The sequence below is a fragment of the Mobula birostris genome, chromosome 23 (assembly GCF_030028105.1).
Source record: "Mobula birostris isolate sMobBir1 chromosome 23, sMobBir1.hap1, whole genome shotgun sequence".
Classification (NCBI taxonomy): Eukaryota; Metazoa; Chordata; class Chondrichthyes; order Myliobatiformes; family Myliobatidae; genus Mobula; species Mobula birostris.
Window position 1 is genome coordinate 44,069,898 of NC_092392.1, and position 25,029 is coordinate 44,094,926.

Below are 25,029 nucleotides of genomic sequence, written 5' to 3' on the forward strand. Positions count from 1 at the left end.
ACCTTTATGTTGAAAAGCCAATGTCTGATAGCATCAATTTCAGCAACTCCTTTACTCAGATCGCAAACAACAAGATAGAGGGCAAGTGGAGACATAAAATGTGGAAATGTGCTGTAGAGCTCTTCTTGGCCTAATGGAAAAGAGGCACCATTAGTTCTTTCATTCTCAATTTATTCTATGCAGAATTTGATAGGTGTCACCGCTTTTGCATGAAGTAATGAAATATGTCTATCTCTAAATATGATGTGATTGGCTTCTTGGTTATTTTCTCTAAACATCTCAAATGTCACATTATTAATGAACTATGGAATGCTGTTCGCTGCATAATTTTGTCTACCCATTTTCCACTTTGAGATAGTTTTTATTTTGCAATATGCATGAGCATCACTGACCAAAACTTAATTCATCTAACTACTTGCTTGTATAAAGGTGCACAAAAAATGATAATCTCAGTAACAAAAACATATTTTAAACATTTATGATCCCTGGTACATTTTTCAATTTGCCTCAATATTTAATTTGTGCTACTGTTCTTCAATTTCACAATCACATAAATAATTGAAATAAACGGTTTTTGGGCACATCGTACTTTCTAAATGCTGTCACATTCCAGTGAAAGGACCCATCTAATTATGTTACAACGAAAGCTCAAATAGCTTTTTATGAGTATATAAACAGTCTACAATAATAAGACTGCAATATTGATTGCAATTATTTAATTACAACTTAAAAAAACTTTAAATTATTTCATTCACCTTTTCTTCTAAGCTGCCTGCTTTGAGTTGTAGAAACTGGTTGTGCCAGATTGGGATTTAACATTGAAACATAGAAAACCTACAGCACAATAAAGCCCCTTGGGCCCACAATGCTGTGCCGAACATGTACTTACTTTACAAATTACCTAGGGTTACGTATAGCTCTCAATTTTTCTAAGCTTCATGTATCCATCCAGGAGTCTCTATCGTATCTGCTTCCACCACTATTGCCAGCAGCCCATTCCACGCACTCACCACTCTCTGTGTAAAAAAAACTTACCCCTGACATCTCCTCTGTACCTACTTCCAAGCACCTTATAACTGCGCCCTCTCGTGTTAGCCATTTCAGTCCTGGGAAAAAGCCTCTGACTATGCACACGATCAATACCTCTCATCGTTTTATACACCTCTATCAGGTCACCTCTCATTCTCCGCCGCTCCAAGGAGAAAAGGCCAAGTTCACTCAACCTATTCTCATAAGGCATGCTCCCCAATCCAGGCAACATCCTTGTAAATCTCCTGTGCACCTATTCTATAGTTTCCACGTCATTCCTGTAGTGAGGTGACCAGAAATGAGCGCAGTACTCCAAGTGGGGTCTGACTAGGGTCCTATATAGCTGTAACATTACCTCTCACCTCTTAAACTCAATACCATGGTTGATGTAGGTCAATGCACCATATGCCTTCTTAACAACAGAGTCAACCTGCACAGCAACTTTAAGTGTCCTATGGACTTGGACCCCAAGATCCCTCTGATCCTCCACACTGCCAAGAGTCTTACCATTAATACTATATTCTGCCATCATATTTGACCTAACAAAATGAACCACCTCACACTTATCTGGGTTGAACTCCATCTGCCACTTCTCAACCCAGTTTTTGCATCCTATCGATGTCCCGCTGTAACCTCTGACAGCCCTCCACACTATCCACAGCACCCCCAACCTTTGTGTCATCAGCAAGTTTACTAACCCATCCCTCCACTTCCTCATCCAGGTCATTTATAAAAATCATGAAGAGAAGGGGTCCCAGAACAGATTCCCGAGGCACACCACTGGTCACTGACCGCCATGCAGAATATGACCTGTTTACAACCATTCTTTGTCCTCTGTGTGCAAGCCAATTCTGGATCCACGAAGCAATTTTCCCTTGGATCCCATGCCTCCTTATTTTTTCAGTAAGCCTTGCACGTGGTACCTTATCAAATGCCTTGCTGAAATCCATATACACTACATCTACTGCTCTACCTTCATCAGTGTGTTTAGTCACATCCTCAAAACATTCAATCAGGCTCGTAAGGTACGACCTGCATTTGAAAAAGCCATGCTGACTATACCTAATCATATTATGCCTCTCCAAATGTTCATAAGTCCTGCCTCTCAGGATCTTATCCATCAACTTACAAACCACTGAAGTAAGAAGTTAGTTTTAGTTAGCTTTTCTGATACCCACTAACCTCCAATCACAATTTAAAACGTTAAGAGAACACGATATGTGTAAAAATACATATAAAATAGATCATAACAAATAAGACATCATCTTAAATAAATGGCAGGATTTGAGGCCCCCACTCCTTGATTCTATCATGATACCACCAACTCTTCACCTGAAAACATCACTAGCTTTTAATCGCAGTCAGTCACAGAGTAATTAAAATGTTACTGGCTCTTCTATGAGGTGAAAACTTAAGTGAACAGCACATTTCAATTAAACAGCTACCACTGCTTTTTGCATGAAGTAATGAATTATATCTATCTCTGCACATGCCATATTTGGCTTCTCAGTACATGTTACATTCTCTGAACATCTCCAATGTCACATTATTAATAAAATATGTGGAATACTGTGCATCCACAGCCCACCTATCCATTTTTGGGAAACCACTGAAGTTAATTTCTTTTTAACATGCTCTGGTTTCTGGATAATGTCTGGCTCAGAAATGAAAACAATATTCAAGCATCGGTACTATGTTGTAGAAAAATTGCTGCTTTGAATCCATTTTTGAAGTCAATTACACCTTTTAATTAACATAAACAACAGGAATTCTGTAGATGCTGGAAATTCAAGCAACACACATCAAAGTTGCTGGTGAACGCAACAGGCCAGGCAGCATCTCTAGGAAGAGGTGCAGTCGACGTTTCAGGCCGAGACCCTTCGTCAGGACTAACTGAAGGAAGAGTGAGTAAGGGATTTGAAAGTTGGAGGGGGAGGGGGAGATCCAAAATGATAGGAGAAGACAGGAGGGGGAGGGATAGAGCCAAGAGCTGGACAGGTGATTGGCAAAGGGGATACGAGAGGATCATGGGACAGGAGGTCCGGGAAGAAAGACAAGGTGGGGGGGACCCAGAGGATGGGCAAGAGGTATATTCAGAGGGACAGAGGGAGAAAAAGGAGAGTGAGAGAAAGAATGTGTGCATAAAAATAAGTAACAGATGGGGTACGAGGGGGAGGTGGGACCTAGCGGAAGTTAGAGAAGTCGATGTTCATGCCATCAGGTTGGAGGCTACCCAGACGGAATATAAGGTGCTGTTCCTCCAACCTGAGTGTGGCTTCATCTTTACAGTAGAGGAGGCCGTGGATAGACATGTCAGAATGGGAATGGGATGTGGAATTAAAATGTGTGGCCACTGGGAGATCCTGCTTTCTCTGGCGGACAGAGCGTAGATGTTCAGCAGAGCGGTCTCCCAGTCTGCGTCAGGTCTCGCCAATATATAAAAGGCCACATCGGGAGCACCGGACGCAGTATATCACCCCAGTCGACTATTTTAATTAACGTAGGTTATTTTGTCCTCAATCCCCATTTAGCATGGTGGGAAATAAAACTATTTTATATCGAAGTTTTAAAACAAAGCAACGTCATTAGATCAAGTATCAACATTTTGCAGACGTAAATCTTTCTCAATATTATAGCATTTTATGTATTAACATATTTCTCTACTCTTTAAGTGCTGTGGTTAATACAATATCAAGAGGTAAAAAGAAATGGAACCACTTTCTAAAGCAGGAAGTGTGAATCTCATTCCAAAGTAATTTGATTGAACATATACGTAAGGAATTTATTATGGTGATTAATTTCGGATGGTAGTAGATGCTGACATTTGCTCTGGGGCAGCCCTTTCACCAAAGAGTCAAAAGATTCTAGCTTGACTTCACAGACTCAAAAGTATGACAATGCTGGGTACTTTCAAAACTTTGCTTCTGACTACTGTCATGAAAACAACAATCTTTAATCACTATTTGTAAAGCAACAGTGGTAAACAGTTACTTCGTCAATCCTTAAGGCTATGTATCATAATAAAATTAAACAAGAAATTTGGTTTAAAAAAACACATCTATTCCTGCTGCTGTAAAAGATGCCAACATAACAGGGATAAGCAACACTTGCAGTTCAGGGATCTGTTTTTTTAATAGTATTATGAATGTGAAACAATTGGGAGCAAAGGTTCTTGATGTAACAAAACTTAACTATAAGAAGTTAAAAATAATTTTCACCAGCATCATGATGCAGGAAGTTAAAAACAAATCAGGCAACTTACCTGAAAAATCCCAGACATTCAACAAGTATTCCTTTTTCTTCCCGAGTTTGCCTTTTACATGAATTGACCACTCCCTAATATCAATTCCAGTTGTGGATTTCTCTGTTTCAGAATTAGGCCGCTTACATTTCATCAGCTGCTGAAGCAAAGTGGTTTTACCACTTCCATAATTTCCCACTACCATTAGGTTCATTCTGTAATAAGGCACAGCTTTCTTTAGACGTTGATGTAAAAATCTAAAATAAAAATAAAGCAAATGTTAGGATTTCTGAGGAAAAAAATTGCTAAAACAATTAAATAAAAGACCTGAAATTTACTTTGGGAAAGAACAAAAACATGATAAGGGTAATCAGGAAGAATAGGTTTTCTCATTGCTCTTCATTTAAAACTTTCAACGCATTTCCCCTCCAATATCATGCCAGACTTGTTGGCCTGGTGGGTGGAAAAGCAGACAGGAAATGGTTACCAATTCTGACACTGAAGGAGCTTGCAATGTTGTGGAAATAAGCTGGTACAACTTCAGAGACACTCTCTTGCATAATCTGTGTAAAGGCTGATTTATACTTGTGCGTACGGGCTACGCCGTAAGCCTGATTTATACTTTTGCGTAGCCCTACACCGTAGCGAGCATGCGTAGTGGTGTCTGCGTTGCTCTGCAATTCACCGCCAAAACGCTAGTTGGCGGTGGGGTTTCTATGCCACTGTGTTGGGTTTCTTCGTGAGAGATATGGACGAGGAAATGCATTTCAAATATTTTCGGATGTCGGCAGGTAGATTTGACGATTTTGTTCATTGTCTCCAACCACTTATTTCGCATCAGTGTACAGACATGGTGGAGATAAGCAACCGGAAATGCATAGGAGGAAATGCAATGCTTCCAAGCAGACCAATCACAGTTGCGGTCTGCGTCGCCGCGACACGTGAGTTACATTTTTTGGGAGGTGCACATCACCCTACGGCATAGGGTACAGCATAGGATACACAGCACCTACGGCGTACATTTGACACAGAAGTATAAATTGGGCTTAAGTATTCAAATACATTTGAACCTCATGGATTTGACCCAACTTGTGATAAATCCAGAGCAGGAATGTCTTGTTTTATGACTTTTTCTAAATGATGGCAATCCAAGACGGTGTAACATTCTTCAAGATTACATTGGTGTAGAACCCTAGTTTTTGTGCTCAAATCTCAGTGGTTTGATTTAAAACTACAACAACTCAACAAAAAACTTAAACAACTCTACATTGAAATGAGACTCTAACGTATCTACTTTTTTTAAATGCACAAGTTGCCTGGGCTTTTCTGGACATTACTTGCTTAGTGCTGACAGGTTACTAGTGTTAGTCAACACCTAATAACATCAGACTTGAAGGATTTAATGGTATTCCCTGTTCACATTTTCTGTCCTTCTAATCTAGTATGAAGAACACATGGTAACAGAAACTTAATATCAAACATGTAAACACAAGGAAGTCCTGATAAAGGGTCTCAGTACGAAACATCGACAGTACCTCTTCCCATAGATGCTGCCTGGACTACTGCACTCACCAGCAATTTTTATGTGTGTTGATCAAATATGTAACCTACCATCTGCAGACATGACACTCAAAGAACTAGCACAAAGACACCCTCAGCAAATCATGTATTCAACAACCTAAGCGTTCATTCAGCATAATGTTTCTACTTTAAATTCTGGATCTCCTTCCACATTATTCACTGCAAAGGTAAATGTTGTAAACTCTGCAAGAATGTCAAGCTCAGGCCTCAGTGTAGCATGGGATCACTCAAGTCACAGTGCGCCATCTGTTTGAATGATCATTGGGAATAGGAGTTTTCTGGTTGTAGTGGTAAAACACACTGAGCATAAGTATCCTGCTCCCCTTCCTCACTCCCCAAAGTCTTCCTATAGGGCAGATTTTCCTGCTGCATTTCCTAGGCAGAAGAACACTTCCGTGACCAGAAACTCCAGTTTCTCTCCTTATATGATTTGAATGAGTAATTTACTTGCCCACTTGTCACTTTCCTCCATTGGAAGTTGGTGTGGGCTGTTTAAAGCTAGGTTTGAGAAATTTGCATTCCTTGTAACTTGAGATGACCACTTTTGTTAATGCACAGGTCAAGTAGACAGGTACTGGAACTCATGTGCAGGCAAAGCAATCTTGGTAGTGTGGAGGAGCAGAGGGATCACGGGGTACATGTCCACAGATCCCTGAAAGTTGCCTCACAGGTGGATAGGGTACTTAAGAAAGCTTATGGGGTGTTAGCTTTCATAAGTCGAGGGATAGAGTTTAAGAGTCGCGATGTAATGATGCAGCTCTATAAAACTCTGGTTAGGCCACACTTGGAGTACTGTGTCCAGTTCTGGTCACCTCACTATAGGAAGGATGTGGAAGCATTGGAAAGGGTACAGAGGAGATTTACCAGGATGCTGCCTGGTTTAGAAAGTATGCATTATGATCAGAGATTAAGGGAGCTAGGGCTTCACTCTTTGGAGAGAAGGAGGATGAGAGGAGACATGATAGAGGTGTACAAGATAATAAGAGGAATAGATAGAGTGGATAGCCAGCGCCTCTTCCCCAGGGCACCACTGCTCAATACAAGAGGACATGGCTTTAAGGTAAGGGGTGAGAAGTTCAAGGGGGTTATTGGAGGAAGGTTTTTTACTCAGAGAGTGGTTGGTGCGTGGAATGCACTGCCTGAGTCAGTGGTGGAGGCAGATACACTAGTGAAGTTTAAGAGACTACTAGACAGGTATATGGAGGAATCCAAGGTGGGGGCTTATATGGGAGGCAGGGTTTGAGGGTTGGCACAACATTGTGGGCCGAAGGGCCTGTACTGCGCTGTACTATTCTATGTTCTATGTTCTATGTATTACTGAATTTCAAATACAAAGCATTTTTAATTTGGCATATCTGCATAAAAATCCTAACAATCCACAGGATGCTCAGAAGCCTCTGACATTTTAAATAAACTCCCTCACCTGATAATATCTTTTGTTTTGCTGCCAACATGTTTCAAGTCCAAATCGAGAAGCAATCCTTGCAATTCAAGTTCCCACAGCTTCTGCAGCTTTCCCATTTCATTTGGTAAGGACCTCAAATCAGAGTTATGACTCACGAGTAAAGAAGTCATGTTTTTTAGCAGACCGATCTGGGGAGGTAGCTGAAAACAACATGAAACATCCAAGTCTTAGTGCCAAGTGCGGAAAAAGAATTTGAAACTCTTAAACAGGATTGCTCAAGTACTACTATTACACAGGTTTGAAAAATAGTTAGCAAGTCTAGCAGCACTTGTGGAGAGAGAAACAAAAACTCTTTAGACACAGCTTTATCTGTGGTATAATTCCAGTAATATTGTTCTAATTTTTTACAAAAATTAATTCATTGCACATTTACTTAATAGTTATACACTTCTCTATTTCAAATCATTTAAAACAAAAATATTGTTATTTCCTTCACAAAATGTATTTAAATAAAATTATGCATTTTACCTCCTTTAAGTTGTTATTATTAAGATTCAGCTTTTCTAGTCTTGACCATTTGTTTACTGCTTCACTGAGCTCCAATACACTGATTTGATTATGGCTAAATACGAGTTCCCTTAGACTTGAAGACTCCCAATGAATAGGCCCAGGGAGTTTTGCTATCTTGTTGTGACTTAGATTGACAGTCCTTAAACTAGAGAGAAAGTAAAAACATCTCAAACCTTTGGTTGGAAATTAAATTAATAATCAGTAAGGGAAATATGATCAACGTACTGAATTTTCAGTGTTTTCATATCCAGTATCAAAACTTGCAAAAATTATTGCCAGAAATTATTAACTGGATACTTAACAGTGTATCAAATGCACATTGACAGATTAAAAACATGGAACCAAGTCAGATGCCTTCATTTATATCACCAGTACAGAGAAAATTCATTTTAGCTTAATTTGAAAGGCTTGTTCAGATGCAATAAAATTATGTACTATCATATGTGGTGGCAGGTATTTCATGTTCTTAATCATTTGGTTGTTTCAGATGATGTGCTTGGCAATCCAAATGGTTTCATTCAAATACGAAATAATTTAGAATGAATGAAGCTCCCCTTTAACAGACTCAAAAGTCAAGTTTTTATGTCATATAATTTATGGTAATGACTATTTCAACAGAACATTGCACACTAAACCAGCATGTTCCAGTAGTTTCACAGCTAATGAGCCATAATCCATAAAGTTACAAGTGCTCACAGCAAGCAATTAGGCCAATTGACCTGTAACCACCAACAAACAGCAAGGAACTTTGTGCATACCTGAAATTTCTTACAGCAAGTAAATGTCAGATCACTTCAGATAGAAAAAAAAGCCTCACTTTAGGCATATCATGGGCAGTTTTTGACCTTAAAATAAACCTGCAATTCAGGGATGTCATCAGGGTAAAGCCTAGATGAAAGGTAGAAAGGCCACAAGGATAGGGAAAGGATAAACAGATTGTACAGAATTGCCAAAAGAGTTGTTGATCCGGTATTATATTTGTAAAAGTTATGCTGCCATTTCAGAATAGGTTAATTTTAAAACAAAATCATAATCATATGGAAGTGGAATGAATGAATAGCTGAAGATAGTAATCCTGTGCTTGGGTAAAAGGTTATCCAGCTGGCTTTAGCCCACAGAAACAGTTGTAAAATGAATGTTGAAGGAATAGTGGACAATTATTTTTAAATTCAGGGCTAAGATTTTAAGTGTTAATATATGCAAATTTATCTTAGTTCCTCAAAAAGAAAACAAAGAGAAAGAAGCTCTTACCACACTGCACTAGAATTAAATGGATACTTAACTGTGCATCCATTATATAAGTCAATGAGAGAAAAACCATAGCAGTCCTGTCATTCAGTAAATTGTGGCTATCTTTTACCTCAACCTTACTTTCCTGCACCAACCGCATAACCTTAGAAACCCTAAGTAACTTAAAATCTAGTAATCTATTGCATATCTTTGGAACTGAGACCTCCACAAGCATCATTTACAGAAAATTCCAAAGATTTGCTTTTATCACAAGAAAGTAATGTCCCCAATGAACAGCCTTTCATTTTAAGACCATAACCCCTGGTTCCAGACAATGCCACCAGGGGGAGCATCATCTCAGAATTTTCCCTATCTAGTCCCTGAGGAGTTTTATGCACTGGTTTGTTTATTCTCTCCTCAAATGACAGAGTAGACATTCCAGAAATCCAATGGGGACCATTTGTTGCAGTTCTTTCAGGTAGAGAGACTAGACATAAATACAATATTCTAAATGCAATCTCACCAGAACTCAATATAATCGAAGCAGGCTGTCCCAACTCATACTCAAATCCTCTTACAATCAAAACCAACACACCACTTGCCTTTTGAACTGTTTTCAAAACCAGCATATCAACATTCAGTGATTGGTACATGAAGGTTCCCCCAAGGTCCAGATACATCAACAACTTCACATCTCTCACCCTTTAATGCTTCCAAATTTTCTACCAAAATGGATAATGTCACATTTTTTCACATATTTCATCTACCATATCTTTGCCAATTCACAAAGATAGCCTGTCTTTATTCACCTGAGGTTTTCTAGCATCCTCCTCATGGCCAACTAATTTTATTTGTCAGCAAACGTGGACATATTGCTCTTAATCCCCTCAACCAAATCACTGATATGAACTGCTTATCAGGCTCCAAGCAGACTCTGATGGTCACAGCTTTTGAATCTGAAGCGTACTCGTTTATTGATACCCAGTCTTCCAAGATTTTCACTCCTACTGATGTCAGACTAAATACATTCAGGTGATTTCTCTCACCCTCCATTCTTTAAAAATACAGTGAAATTTGCTACCATTCAATCTGTGGGACCAATTTGAGAATTGTTAGAATTTTGTAAGATGATAATCAGTGCATCTGTTATTCATAGGCATCCGTTAGTCTCGTGAGACCATGGATTTGCGCCTTGGAAGGTTTCCAGAGCACAGGCCTGGGCAAGGTTGTATGGAAGACCGGCAGTTGCCCATGCGGCAAGCCTCCCCTCTCCGCCGATGTCGTCGCAGAGCAATGTGTGGTTAACTGCCTTGCTCAAGGACACAACACACTGCCTCAGCTGAGGGTCAAACATTGCTCTGTGACGACACCGGTGCCAAGCTGTATTGGCCCTAGTGCCCTTCCCTTCCAAGGTGCAAATCCATGGTCTCACAAGACCAACGGATGCCTATTTATATATTATTTCCATAACCACCTCCATCAAAAGCCTAGTATTCAGGTAATTTTGAATCCCAAATTGAAATTGTCAGCTGTTTCCGGTGAAAATAACTTGGGACAGGACCAAAAACACAACTTGGAATCTAATTCACTAAATGTCCTGTGGATCACAGGTGAGAGAAACAGAAAAAAAAATGTCACTCTGAAGAATGAATATAGCAAATGAGAACATTTCTGGAGTAAATTATGTTTTTTTGCACACTTTAATATTATATATGGCAGAAAATGTTTGATACAGGATGACAGAATACTTCAAATGTAGTAATAGCTTTCCACTTCTGGATGACAGATATAATGATAACAAGAAAAATTAACAGTCTGTGGCACATACTGGTGAAGCTTGAGAACCGCTTCCGGAACTTGACTGAAGTTATTGCTCGCCAGATCAATTGTAGTAATTTTTGATGGCAAACCACACAAACCACCTGTGAAAGTAAAATAACAATTCAGAAATGTAAAAGCGTACGTTGATTTTATTATATGCAGATTAAGATACATTAACACAAATTGGAGTGAATTATTTTCCTGCAATCCGGCCAAATATAATTACCTTCATACAGGACTTTGAACTGTACAGCACAATGTATACTGGACATTTATTGTCATTTCCTTCAGAAAATGAATGAAATAGAAGCGGAAACTGTCATCAACAAAAATGTTTGATTTTCTTTCATCCTAAATTATTTTATAAGATGTATCCACTATTATGTGGAAGCCTCCAAGCAGCCATGGTCTTTGAAAACTGAGGGGTTATTCTTTCCTCGCAATTCTTGATTATGGATATCAGCATCCAATTTTTCAAAAACTTATTAGTTTCTGTTGTTCCATTAAAATATCCATGGTGCCTAATGTATCTGCTTAAATTTTCAGAACTTCTTTAATGTTCTGAAAATACATACAATTCGTAGAATCACCTGGTCTCAAATTCATCTTATGGACAAACCTTTTCAAACTTATACAAAAGAATGTGGGAAGTTGAATTTCAACAAACGCTTCAAGGTAAAATTTTTATTATCTTCTTCACTAGCTGCACCAATAAAGAAGCAAAACTGAAATGAAATAACTTTTTTCTTAAACAGTTTATTAAAAATACCCTAATATATGATAAAGAGACTTTGGCTGTAAGGAATTTGTTCTTTCTCCCCATGACCACATGGGTTTCTTCCAGGTGCTCCAGTTTCCTCTCACGGTGAAAGGTTAATTGGTCATTGCAAATTGTCCTATGATTAGGATAGTGTTAAATAGGTTGCTTTCTGGGCAGGGCAGTTCAGTGGGCCAGTATCTTCTGCCTGTACTCATTGTCAACCTACGCACTGAATTTAAACATATTGTATCAACTGGCTGCTTAAAATTTACAATCCTAATGGTTGAGACCCTGTATGAACGCAGAGCTAGTACAAACCCCATTCAAGAAGCAACTGTTTGAGTGTCTTCAAAAGGAAACTGAGTCAACCAAAGGTTCTTGTAGTTAATGCCTCAACTAATGAAGGCCAGTTTCTCGTAGGTTTTGTTAATCATATTAACAGTCTGTGCGCAAGCAAAGATCCCTTTATCCTTCAATACTCCCCAAGATCTCACAATTCATATTGTACATTCAAACCTCATTTATACTCCAAAAAGTACATCACTTCACATTTATCGGTATTAACCCATCTACCATTTCTCGGCCCATTTCATTAACACATCAATATCACTCTGCAGCCAAATATTACCCTCCTTACAAACAACTCTACCAATGTTTACTTCATCTACAAACTTACTTCTCATACCTCCTACATTCACATCCAAATCATTTGCGTATATCGCAAACAGTAAGCATTGATCCCTGTAGAACACCTCCAGTCGCAGGCATTCAATCAGAAAAAAGACCTCTACCATGACCTTCTGTCTTTAACGGCCAAGCTAGTTTTGGGAGGAATTTGCCCTGGATCCCAAGGATCTGAACATTTTGGACCAGTCTCCCACATGGGACCTTGTTAAAGGCTGAAGTTATGTACACCATGTCTTCCACACTGCACTCATCAAATTATTCTGTTACATCCTCAAAAAATTCAGTTAGGTTGGTCAGACAAGATGTGCCCTTGACGAAGTCACACTGGCCATCTGTCTCTGATCAGGTTCTGCCGTTCCAAGGGATCATTAATCTTGTCCATCAGTATACTTTCCAATAACCTCTCCATCACTGATATTCAGCTCATAGGGATGTAATTGTCAGCCTTTACCCCACGGCCCTTCTTCAAAAAGGGGGGCCATATTTGTTGTCATCTTACTTGTAGCAGCAAGTATTTAATAACCTCAGCCATGGCCAATCTTTTCCTCTACACATAACAACCTGGGATACTGTACACTTCATCCAGCCCAGGGAATTTATCCACCTTATAGTGCAACCACATCTCCTTTTGATTTATGGAGACTTGCATTGGAATTCCATCTTCCCCAACAATGTTTTTCAACTACAAAGTCTGTTTCCTTTGTGAGCAGGAATGAAAAGTATTTGATCAGGACAATACATTCTGGCTCCATACACAGATTTCCCCTGTTGTCACTGCTGGGCCTTAATCTTTCCCTGGTTATTCCTTTGCCCTAATAAACTGAGACAATATGCCTCTGCTGGTCATATTTCATGACCCTCTGCCTTCCCAATTGCCTCTTTTAAGCGTTCTCCTACACTTCCTTTATACTATCGTTGAAGCCCCCAAATATCACAAACTGAAAAAATTTATAGATTTAACAAATATCAGAAATTAAGACTAATTCTTTCAGGCTCCACTGAATTCACAGTATATGAATCACAACTAATTAGTCATTCAACTTGCAAATATACTTACTGAGATGATTCTCCGAGGCTCTCAATATTTCCAGCTTGGAGCATTGTGTCACAAATGTATCCATTATAGTGGAGATGCAGTTCTGACTAATATCCAGTAGATTAAGTTCAGTCAAAGACAGTGAAGATACAATTGTGCTAATTTTGTTTCTAAATTTAAAGGGAAAATTAAAAAGTTAATTTCTATTTCTAACTAATTGTACAAGAAATGCACTTTATTTGTGACTAAAAGGGATAGTGGATTTTTTAAACAATTAGGAAAATATACACCTGGCATCAGTTTTACTTTTCAGCTGTTTTAAACTTCAGCAATGTAAACTTCAGCCAGTTTTAGAACTTCCTTGCATGTACACTGAATGTAAAATAATTTGTTTAAATGAAAGATGGGTGCCACTGTATCTCGCATTGTGCTCCATCACTGAATTCCAAAATTTCAGATCTGGTATAGTATCTGAGACCTCAGTGGTATGAAGGGTTTCTATGCCTGAGACCTCAGTGGCAAAGGGAAAGACGAACTCTTTTATCATATTGCTTTTCCAATAATTACAAATTTAAGTCAGGTTTTTATAAGTCAGACTAACCTTTTGCCCCAAGCTCGCTGGCTATCTGCTCCTGAACCACATATTGTTCAGATACCAAAGTTCAATGAAATAAGATACCTCTTATAAAAGATAATTACAATGTTTGTCAATATATTTACATTCTAGGACTTAAAAATAAAAAGCCGAATCTGACAGGATGCACTTATTTAAAATACTTAACTGTTCCATGCTTTCTTTGTTGATTATGAGGTACACAAAGTAAGCATTTTAAAGAACTCATGAGCAGCAGAAATAACATAATTAGTAACCAATAAGTTTAATACAATACTTTACATAACAGTATTTCTAGTAACATCATATGGTGTATTAGTTTACTTTTTGACAAAAAAAAGCCCTTTCTCCTACACAACATTCCAAAGTAGCTACAAGTTATATTTGCCAATTATATTTCCTTAAAATGCAGCAATTGCTAATACAAGACCATAAGATACAAGAGCAGAATTAAGCCATTTGGCCAATTGTGTTTGCTTCACCATTTCATCGTAGCTGATCCAAATTTTCTGTCAGCCCCAATCTCCAACCTTCTTCTTCTACCCTGTTCATGCCCAGACCAATCAAGAATCTATCAACCTCTGTCTAAAATATACATAAAGACCTGGTCCACAGCTGCCTAGGCAAAGAATTCTACAGATTCACCACTCTCTGGCTAAAGAAATTCCTCTTCATCTCTGTTCTAAAGAAGCCCCTCTATTCTGACCCCTGTATAATGTAAACCCCTGAATGACTTTATAATTCTGTGCTCTGTCTGCTTTGTGAGCTTTTACTTTGTAATGTTTGGGTGTTCATCAGTTTTCTGATACTTGCCAAGTGAGATTGAATTTCATCACAGCCCATCATATTTAGTATTTACTTGTACTGATATCCACCCATCATAATCCTGCTCACTTGCCAGAAGTCTCTAGGTCCTTCTGTCAACTTTGGTGGTTTCTCTTTTTTTTAAATCCACCTATCCCTTCCAGATAAGATTTTCCTGATGATAACCATATAACCATATATCCATATCTTGGATATCAATTTGTTACAAGACTTATGAAGGCCAGAACAATCTCCCCAGTACTCCAGTTTCAATCATCATTTGACTTCTTTCACTTAATCAATGAATTTCCAGCCAGTCTCCTTGTTTTACCTGAATAATTCCTGTGATTCTGTAATAGTCATATTATTGATAATTTGCAGAATGTTAGGATATTTAACCAAGCAAGATATGCAAAACAAAAACAATTCAGAAAGTTTTCCTGGTCTGGAGCAGCCCAGAATCACAGCTTCTGCTCAGTCAAAGCTCTGTCATTCTGAAACATTTAAAAACTACAATTTTGGGGCATATAAAAAATGCAATACTCAAAATTTCATAAACTTCCTTACAAATAATTAAAAAGAAAGTCAAATAGCTACAAGCTACAAAATTTCCTTCAAAATATTAGGGTCTATCACAGACTGATCAATCACTAGCTCAAGGCCATGCTATTTCTAAATTTTGCTGGATGCAGTGAAATTGGCATTCTTTGCAAGACTAAGACTTAATGTTGTGTAAATGACAGCATGCCTGTTGAATATGCAGAAATATATCTTTGTGAATTTACCCTTCAAGTAAGAATTCTTCAAGCTTTTCAGTAGATTCAGCAAGACATTCTGGGAAAGAGGAAAGCTGATTATGAGACAAGTTTAATCTTTTCAGGGTTGGGCATCTGTAGTTCAAGTTCAGAATATGATCAATGTTATTTCTGGAGATATCAAGGTATTTAATGAAGTGCATTTCCAGTATGCAGGATGGAAAGGATGTGAGTTTGTTATTGCTCAAGTCAATGTCAACCAGACACTTGAGAACCTAAGGAAAAATAAACGAGAGGGTCATCTTTCCGAAATACAGTATATCAATACAATGCTAATCTATACAATTCTATGCATATTAGGTCAGCAGCATAAAAAAATAAAATAACAGGAGCAGGAGTATGACATTTAGCCCTGAGCCTACATCACAATGAAGATCATGTCTACTTTTCTACCTCACTATTATTTTGCTACACCATCCACACACCCTTTGAAAATACGGATTGATAATTCTTTGGTTATTAGGGAACAATTAGCTCTAACTGAACTTCCATGTCCCTCCAAACTGAAGATTTACAAAAATTTAACACACTGCATGAAGAATTTTTCCTAATCTCAGTACTAAATGGCCTGAACCTTTTGCCCTAGGCTTCTTAAGGCTGCAGAGCCAGGGAAAAAAATTCCTCCCAACATGCAGCATATTTAGCCCAGTTGTAAAATTCAATGTGACCTTGAATCACTTGTACTGGTATCAGCATTTTATACAACAGATATTTAATTGTCTTCTTACAAAATGTTAATTAATCAACTGCATTAAATTGAGTGGATTATCAGCTCATTTACAAATTAACACTTTTTTTGTTTCTGCTAACAAGCCCTTGTTAGATTCTATCCTGCAAGTTTATTCACAGTATTGTTAAACTTGTTGTCTGATATCCAGTTAGTTCATTGAAAGACAGAAGCTTTTCCACTTTTGATGTTGGAGTACATTCCAATGTGGCATAATCCTTAATTATTAAAAGTATATACAATCTAAAGTATGGAAATTATCTGGAAAATATAATTGAGTTCTTACAGAGCACAAATCCTCTGAGAAATTCGTCAAGTTATTTTGTCTTAGATCTAGTTTTTGCAGTCGTGCAAAATGCACAACAATACATTTTTCACTGATGAAACCCAGATCATCCAGCTCATTTCCAGAAAGATCCAATGACCTGATGAATTCTGTGTCAAAGCCAGTATGCAGTAAATCATCTTGCCCACTTCCAAAAGAGGGTCTTTTTGGAGCTCCACCTAAGAAGAAGCATATGCACATTAAAGGTCCACTAATCTATCAACTAAAATCATTTTTCTTCCATTTATGTTTAAGTATTTCATGGGTAATTCTTCAAGGGAAAAAACTGTGGTTCCGATCCCAAAAAATAAATCCAACTATCTGTTAAAGCAAATACAATGCATCTCCAAATAAGCTTCAACAGTCTCTAAACTTCTGCCTTCCTTCATTAACATAAAATTACACAGTTAGTTTGCTCCACAACTTATATGCAGAAAAAATTTGATTCCAATTGCAACTAGGGTTTCAGTTTCAATTAGTTGGGTAGAAAATGAGACCTATATGGGAGAATAAAATTTTGCTTCATTGCTCAATGAATGTTAATATGTTGGAAAGGCAAAGACAAACGTTGTGTTTAAGTGGTTGATGGTTCCTTTACACATAAGGCATGATCAAGAAAAAGATTAGATTTTGGGGGAAGGCAATGAACATGGAGTAATTTATAGAAAAATGTTTTATGACGCTAAAGGTTTCTAAAAGTTTCTGACTTGATAATTTTGATATCATTTCTCTTTGCTGCTGATTTAAAATAAGTGAGCATATTATACAAAGATAAAATTTAAACCATCTTTTTTACCTGATCTTTGAGAACTCACTCTCACGCTTGAATTAATTGCAAACTCAACATTGTCCTGTTCACTCTATCAATGAAAAGAAATTCATTCAAAAATGTGTCAAGAGCACTTGCACAAGATCTCATCCATTAACATTGTTTTTAAACAGTTATCACCCAGAAATGCTTTTTCTTTCTTTTTCCAATATTTTTATTGATTTCTAAATAGAAGAATAGAGTCCGAGAATACGTATTATAAAACAAAAGAAAAAAATATAATACCAGATACAGTATATTGAATCACATTAACAAACTCCCTTACTCTATATTCATATAGATTAGATTAATTTGTGTATTAGAATATGAACAATTTTATTAAAAAAAAGATCTACACCTACTACCAAATCCGAAGCTATTTGGGGGAAAAAAAGAAAAACTTATCAGATAATAAAATACACTATTAACCAACTTCTGTACTTTAACAAGAAGTCAAAGATTATGAAAATAATTTAAAAACGGACCTACAAATTTTGAAAATCTTGGTTAGATTCAGAAATTGAACAACAAATCTTTTCTAAATTTAGGCATGCCATAACATCCCGTAACCACTGAGCATGATTAGGCGGAACAGCATCCTTCCATTTAAACAAAAGTGCCCTCCTAGTCATAAGAGAGATAAAAGCCAGAATGTGCAGATCAGATGTCTTCAAGATGATATCTTTCCTTCCAACAATACCAAATAGGGCAGTCAAAGGATTAGCCTTAAAATTTACTTTAAAGAGTACAGAAAAAGTTTGGAATACTTCCTTCCAATATTTTCCAAGACTTGGGCATGTCCAAAACATATGAATAAATGAAACTTTTCCATTGTTATACCTATCACAGTAGGGAGATTTATCCATATAAAAATGAGATAACTTCTCCTTAGTCATATTAGCCCTATGAACCACTTTAAATTGTGGGAGGGAATGACGAGCACATAACAATGAAGTATTAACCAATTTAAAAATCTCATTCCAAGTTTCTTCAGAAATTGAGGTCTGTAAATCTTGTTCCCAAAGATTTCTAATTCTGTCTAAAGAATCATTTCTCATTCCCAAATATCATAAATATTGGATATAGAATGATTTCATATTAAGAATTTCATCTAATCGGGACTAATCCTGATAATTTCTTATCAAGACTATTAGGAAATGTATATAATTGAGATTGCAGAAAATCTCTAATTTGTAAGTACCGAAAAAAATGGGTTTTTGGTAAATTATATTTAGTTGACAATTGTTCAAACAAAGAAAGATTTCCTCCGTCAAACAGATCCTGGAAACATGTAATACCCAATATTTCCCATTGTTTAAAAACTACATCAGTCATAGAAGGCTTAAAAATAATTTTTTTAAAAAATGGGACTAGAAAGGGAGAATCCCAATAAACCAAAATGTTCTCTAAATTGTACGCAAGTCCTCAAAGTATGTTTGACTACCACATTTTCACTTATCTTACTTAAGGATAAAGGAAGTGAAGATCCCAAAAGAGAGATAATAGAAAATTTATTAACCGAGTTAGCTTCTAAAGAAACCTACCTGGGACAGTCCTCATGATTATATTATAGTATAACCAAAACGTGAGATTTTGTATATTAGCTGCCCAGTAATAAAACCTAAAATTTGATAAAGCTAAACCTCCATTCTTTTTAACTCTCTGGTGATGGACTTTATTCAATCGGGGATGTTTATTTTTCCATACGTAGGAGGATAAAATAGAGTCCAGAGAGTCAAAAAAAGGATTTAGGAATAAAAACGGGTAACGCCTGAAAGAGATATATAAATTTAGGTAAAACATTCATTTTAATAGAATTAATTCAACCAATCAATGATAACGAAAGGGGCGACCAATTTGATAATGTTCTTTGCATATAATTTAATAAATTAAGAAAATTTTCTTTAAATAAGTATTTATAATTCGTAGTAATTGTTACACCCAAATAAGTGGATTGGTTTCTTACAATTTTAAAAGGATGGTTAATATCAGTTAATGGCAAAATATTCAAAGGAAAAAGTTCACTCTTCTGTAGGTTCAGTTTATATTCAGAAAACTGACTAAAACAAGAGAGTAAAGAAAGCACAGAAGGTAATGAAGCTTTGACATTAGAAACGTAAAGCAATAAATCATCCGCATAAAGTGAATCTTTGGGGATAGTACCCTTCTGTAAAATATCAGTGATATCGTTAGGTTCTCAAAAAGCAATAGCTAAAGGTTCTAAAGCCAGGTCAAAAAGCAAAGGACTCAAAGGGCAACCTTGTCTGGTTCCACTATTTCTAAATGATCAGTTGTCCTAATACCATAAGCTTTATAAATTCCTTTAATATGTCATTTAGCACTAGAAGTTTTAATTTGGTTAGCCAATAATTTACCTGTTTTATCTCCATGAATATAAAATTGACTTTTATCCTTTAGGAGTTGAGTTTCATTAGGGTATGTTAATAAAAAATCATATTTAGTTTTAACTTCAACCCGTCTTTTATATAAAGCTTGATCTGAAGTCAAAGCATATTCTTCATCTAATTGTTTCAGCTGATTGGCTAAATTAATTCTCTCTTTATTAGCTTTTTTCTTAACACTTGCAGTATAAGAAATGATTTGTCCTCTAATATATGCTTTAAAGGCATCCTATATGACAAGGCTAGAAATGTCCTCCACCGTATTCACTTCAAAAAAAGAGTAATTTGCCTCTCCAAGAACTTTAAGAAATCCTTGTCAGATAATAAAGTTAAATTAAAATGCCAGAATCTATTTGTCTGAGGAAAACCAGGAAGATCGATGGATAAAAGCACAGGAGCACGGTCAGAGATAACAATCTCCTTATATTCACAAGATCAAACTAATTGAATCATTTGGTTATCAATAAAAAAAAGTCAATTCTGGAATACGTATTATGAACATGAGAGAAAAATGAATATTCTCTATCTGCTGGATGTAAGAAACACCATATATCAACAATACCACATTTCGTTAAAAATGAATGGATAAACAAAGCTGATTTATTAAGTGTCGCTGGTTTAGAAGAGGACCAATCTAAAACTGGATCTAACCAGCAATTAAAGTCTCCTACCATCACCAATGAGTACAAACTCAGATCAGGCAAAAACAAAAAAAAAAATCACTCAAAGAATCCTGGATCATCTATATTTGGGGTATAAACATTAGCAAATACCAACAATTTATTCTCGAATTTTCCTGATACGATAACAAATCGTCCATTAGTATCAGAAACAACCTTGTTTTGAACAAAAGGAACTGTATTTTCTATAAAAATTGAAACACCTCTAGCTTTGGCCTGAAGACTTGAATGAAAGTGCAAGCCTCTCCATCAGCTAAAAAGGCATGAGTTATCAGAATTGCATACATGTGTTTCTTGTAAAAAAGTAATTGGGACCTTAAATTTTTTAATATAGGCAAAAATCTTACTTCGTTTCAAAGGATGATTTAATCCTTTCACGTTAAGACTAAGTAATTTAATATCATAATCCATTTTATTATTAGTTAAAAGAGAAATTCAAAGGGTAATCCTTAAGAAGATTAATAAAACTAAATAATGACCAAAGAGATTAAAAAAAAACAACAAACTACAGGTTTGACAAAAATCCCAAACAGCTTCCAAGAAAAAAAACCCAAACACCCTCCCCCCTCCCAAAGAGAGAAAGTCAACTAAAGAAGGTTGACGCCTACAACTAATAATGACATCCTCCCCAAAAATCCTGCTGGCTTAGCTCGAAATAAATTACAAGGTTAGAATGTTCCAACCGAGTCAAAACAACAGATAATAAAGAGACAATTAATTCTGGTATCAAAAAAACTCTAGAAAAGGAAGTATAATATTAAATAATATGGACACACAGAATATTGGCTCACTAAAATCTTAATCTCAAAGTAAAACCTTAAGAGGTTCTAAAAGAAAATTGACTACAAGATTCACCAGAGGCAAAATACACAATTATTCATGTAAGTTTTTGTTAAACAGCTCTAACATGACACTTTTAAACTTGGCAGACAAAATAATAGCACATTAAAGTTTTATTCTCAAAATAAATCCTTAAAAAGTTCAAAAAGAGTTAAGTACAAAGTTTAGCAAAGGTAAAATAAACAGTTATTCATGTAACAAATAATAAGCAATCACTTTACTGACTCTAAATATTCTTCAGCCTGGAGACTCAAACTGAACCATTTTTGCGATCCATCCTGCAATGTAATTCTGAGCTTCGCCAGATACCGTACAGAAGGTTTAAAATGTTTTTTGTAGAACTCTGACATGACGCTTTTAAACTTTGCACGTTCCTTCATAATCTCTCCTGAGAAATCTTCAACGATTCTAATCTTTTTTCCATTAAAATCAATCATACCTTTCCGACAAGATTCACGAATTATACGGTCCTTTGTTTGAAACTCATGAAAAGTGATTACCACTGAACGAAATTTGGTTGCAAACATTCTGTTCCCAGGTATTCTGTGTCCTCGGTCAATCATTGGTGTCAATTTTAAAATATCAGGAAATAACTGTACCAGAAAGTTTGCAAAAATTCCGTAGGACGATCACCTTCAGTTAACTCTTCAAGACCAAGAATTTGTACATTATTCCTTCTACTTCTGTTTTCTAAATCAGTAATCTTCTGTCTTAGTTCATCGTTAACCTTGGATTGTTTTTGTAATGCTTTTGCAGGTCATCCATTTTCTCATCCAGAATCAACAGGAATTCTTCATTCTCTTTTATTCATTTGTCGTGCTCAGTTAATGTTTCTTGAATAGAATCCAGTTTTGTACTTAATTGTTTAATCTCAGAGCCAAGTTGTTGAAACTCTTCGGAGGATTCCTTTCTGAATCACTGAAATTCCTCAGAGGATTCTTTTCTGAATTGCTGCAATTCCTTGGACATTTCCTTTCTGTGCTTTTGCATCAATTCAATAACAGAATCCAAAGATGTAGAAGAATCTTCCTCTTTTTTACCTTTAGCAGTTCTTGTAGTCATAGTGTCAAATCAGGTTGGAAAGTAAGAAAAGTAAAGTAAACTAGGAGCGGCTGTAAAATGCTGTTATTCCACCCACTGCCAACAGGAAATGCTTTTGTTTAGATTATTGAAATTCAAAAGGTATGTTTTCTTGCTGAATAGCTGATAATGTCAATCAAAAGTAGTTCATTATAAATAGACCCATATTAAAGAATGCAAAGAGATTGAAGTTTGCATGAAAAATACACAAGGACCATATGTGTAGACAGGAAATTCAGAATAGGCTGTGATCTTTACTTTAAAATGGACAAAGCAGAAGAGGTACCTGTGCAGATGTTTAAACTATTTAAGAAATTACACAGTGGGCTGAGAATTTACTTGCAATATTAAATCATTTGGGGGGACCACATGTGCAAAGGATGGGCATCAATAAATTCATAAGGAAATTCAAGAGAAAATGCTCCACTAAAAGGGTACAAAATTGTTGATCTTGTTTCCATAAGGGAGAGTGAAGGTTTTCATCTAATATATCTAAGATAGAAAGGAATAGATAGCTATGTTGGAGGTATCAAGAGATCATGTGAAACATAAACACATATGTAGACTCTGGTGTGAGCACCCTGAGATCCCATGGAACTATGAATGCATAATAGGAAGATATAGAGACAAGGTGTATAAAGTCAAAAATTATGAAGTTAAATATGCATTGCCCAAACTACTCAAGCCAAAATTTTTGTTTGTCCATAAAATGCAAGAATTTAAATGCATGGGTGATCTACCACAACTAATAATGGTGTTAGCAAAGGCACATTTCAAATTAGTTTTAGTTCTAGGCGAGAAGCGAGTTCAAGTTTCAGTCCAGAGATGAGCACAAGCTGATACTCCTCAAGTGTAGAAAGAACTCTAAAATATCACAAGTACTGCTTTTACATAAAACATTAAACTGCCCACTGATGTTGTAAATGTTCACATGACAGTATTTCAAAGAGTAAGAGAATCATACTCATGCTTCAATCAACATGACTTGAGAACAGATTGGTGATTTTCATGCTGTTGTTTACAAGAGGTTCTGTATAAATTGACAATGAGTATGTTTTATCAGTTAAAAATACAATACGTGAAATGTACTTCATTGGTTGCATTTTTTTTGTAAGTGGTAAATTTGCAAAAAATGCATCTTAAACAAAAATAAAGACATTATTGCCTATCTAGGGGATGTGTTTATTTGCATGGTCATATTCTGTTTAAGAATGTGAATGAGCAACAGTCCCAAAGCACAAGCTATAGTGTTAACTTTCTCTGCTCTTCAGTACTGTGGGGTGGAGGGAGGGTAAGAAAGCTAGTACAAATTACATTTATTGCCTACAAAACTTTGAAACTATACATCAAATTCTACAACAAAATTATCTGGCTTTTTCTACGCTAAAGAACATTACATGATTGCAATGACTTTGCTTTAAAAAAACTTTTTAGTCAATGCTAGCTTTAGTCAGAAATTCAGTCTCAACTTGCACATGGGCCTAGAATTTCACCTGGTCCAATCTTGCACTTTCATCTTTCAAGTGTTAATCATTAAATAACTGAGCTAAGCATTTACTTATCTTTTCAAATGAAAGAATGTTGATTTTTGATGTGAAGCAAATGCTGTTTTCTGTTTCATGTGAACAGATGCTTAATAAATGCTTTGTCAAATAAAAAGTTAGAAACCAACAGACAAGGGAATAATGTAGCCACGTATCACCCATGTTGTAACATGTTTGAGAAAAGGGTAAAATACCAGAACAATATTCATATTACTTGGCACTAGATTTCATTTGCTAGTAATGTAATTTCCATACCAAAGAGTTATGGTGGATCAACTGAACTGTAGATTCACTGGATGTTGCAGCACTTAAGTTATAACTTACATTCTGTACCAGGACGTAATCTTCTAAATTGAAAAAAAAGAGGATATTTTCAATCAATGGGGAAATTATAAAACAGTGGCTGCTCTGCAATGCACAATTAAACTAGCTAATCCAGTATGCTGAAGAAACATCATCCTTCAAAACTCAAGTATCCTGCACTTTATAATTAATCTGCTTCACTGTTGCATGAATGTACGCTGTTCACAAACTTTGTTTCAACTACAACTTTAAAAAAACCTCCAAAATCACAGCAAGGCACGTTATAGCACGTTGGCCCTCATAAATCGAAGTATTGAGTACAGGACTTAGGACATTATGTTAAAATTGTATAAGACTTTGGTGAGGCCTAACTTGAGGTATTATGTGCAGTTTTGGTCACCTACCCACAGGAAAGATGTCAATAAGATTGAAAGGGTGCAGAGAAAATTTACAAGGATGTTGCCATAACTTAAGGTCCTGAGTTACAGGGAAAGGTTGAATATGCTAGAACTTTATTCCCAACAACATAGGAGAAAGAGGCTGATTTGATAGAGCTATACAAAATTATAAGGGGTAGAGATAAGGTAAATGCAAGCAGGCTTTTTCCACTGTTAGGTGAGACTAGAAGTAGAAGTCATGGGTTAAAGGTGAAAGATCAAATATTTAAAGGGAATACGAGGGGGATCTTCTTCACTCAGGGTGGTGAGAATGTGAAATGAGCTGCTGGT

General features: G+C 36.4%; 1 protein-coding gene across 4 annotated transcripts in view; it reads right to left on the reverse strand.

Moving 5' to 3' along the window:
• The window catches only part of lrrk2 (leucine-rich repeat kinase 2), a 138,751-nt gene that overhangs the window by 59,125 nt on the left and 54,597 nt on the right, over positions 1 to 25,029 (reverse strand). For all 4 annotated transcript variants that reach the window (XM_072241031.1, XM_072241030.1, XM_072241034.1 and 1 more), the window contains 10 exons: positions 24,254 to 24,345; positions 17,441 to 17,504; positions 16,606 to 16,823; positions 15,563 to 15,807; positions 13,382 to 13,530; positions 10,885 to 10,978; positions 7,785 to 7,971; positions 7,275 to 7,456; positions 4,292 to 4,527; positions 3 to 130 (listed from right to left, as the gene is read on the reverse strand). In XM_072241031.1, coding sequence (XP_072097132.1) covers positions 3 to 130; positions 4,292 to 4,527; positions 7,275 to 7,456; positions 7,785 to 7,971; positions 10,885 to 10,978; positions 13,382 to 13,530; positions 15,563 to 15,807; positions 16,606 to 16,823; positions 17,441 to 17,504; positions 24,254 to 24,345 — 1,595 coding nt within the window. The remainder of the gene's footprint in view (positions 1 to 2; positions 131 to 4,291; positions 4,528 to 7,274; positions 7,457 to 7,784; positions 7,972 to 10,884; positions 10,979 to 13,381; positions 13,531 to 15,562; positions 15,808 to 16,605; positions 16,824 to 17,440; positions 17,505 to 24,253; positions 24,346 to 25,029) is intronic.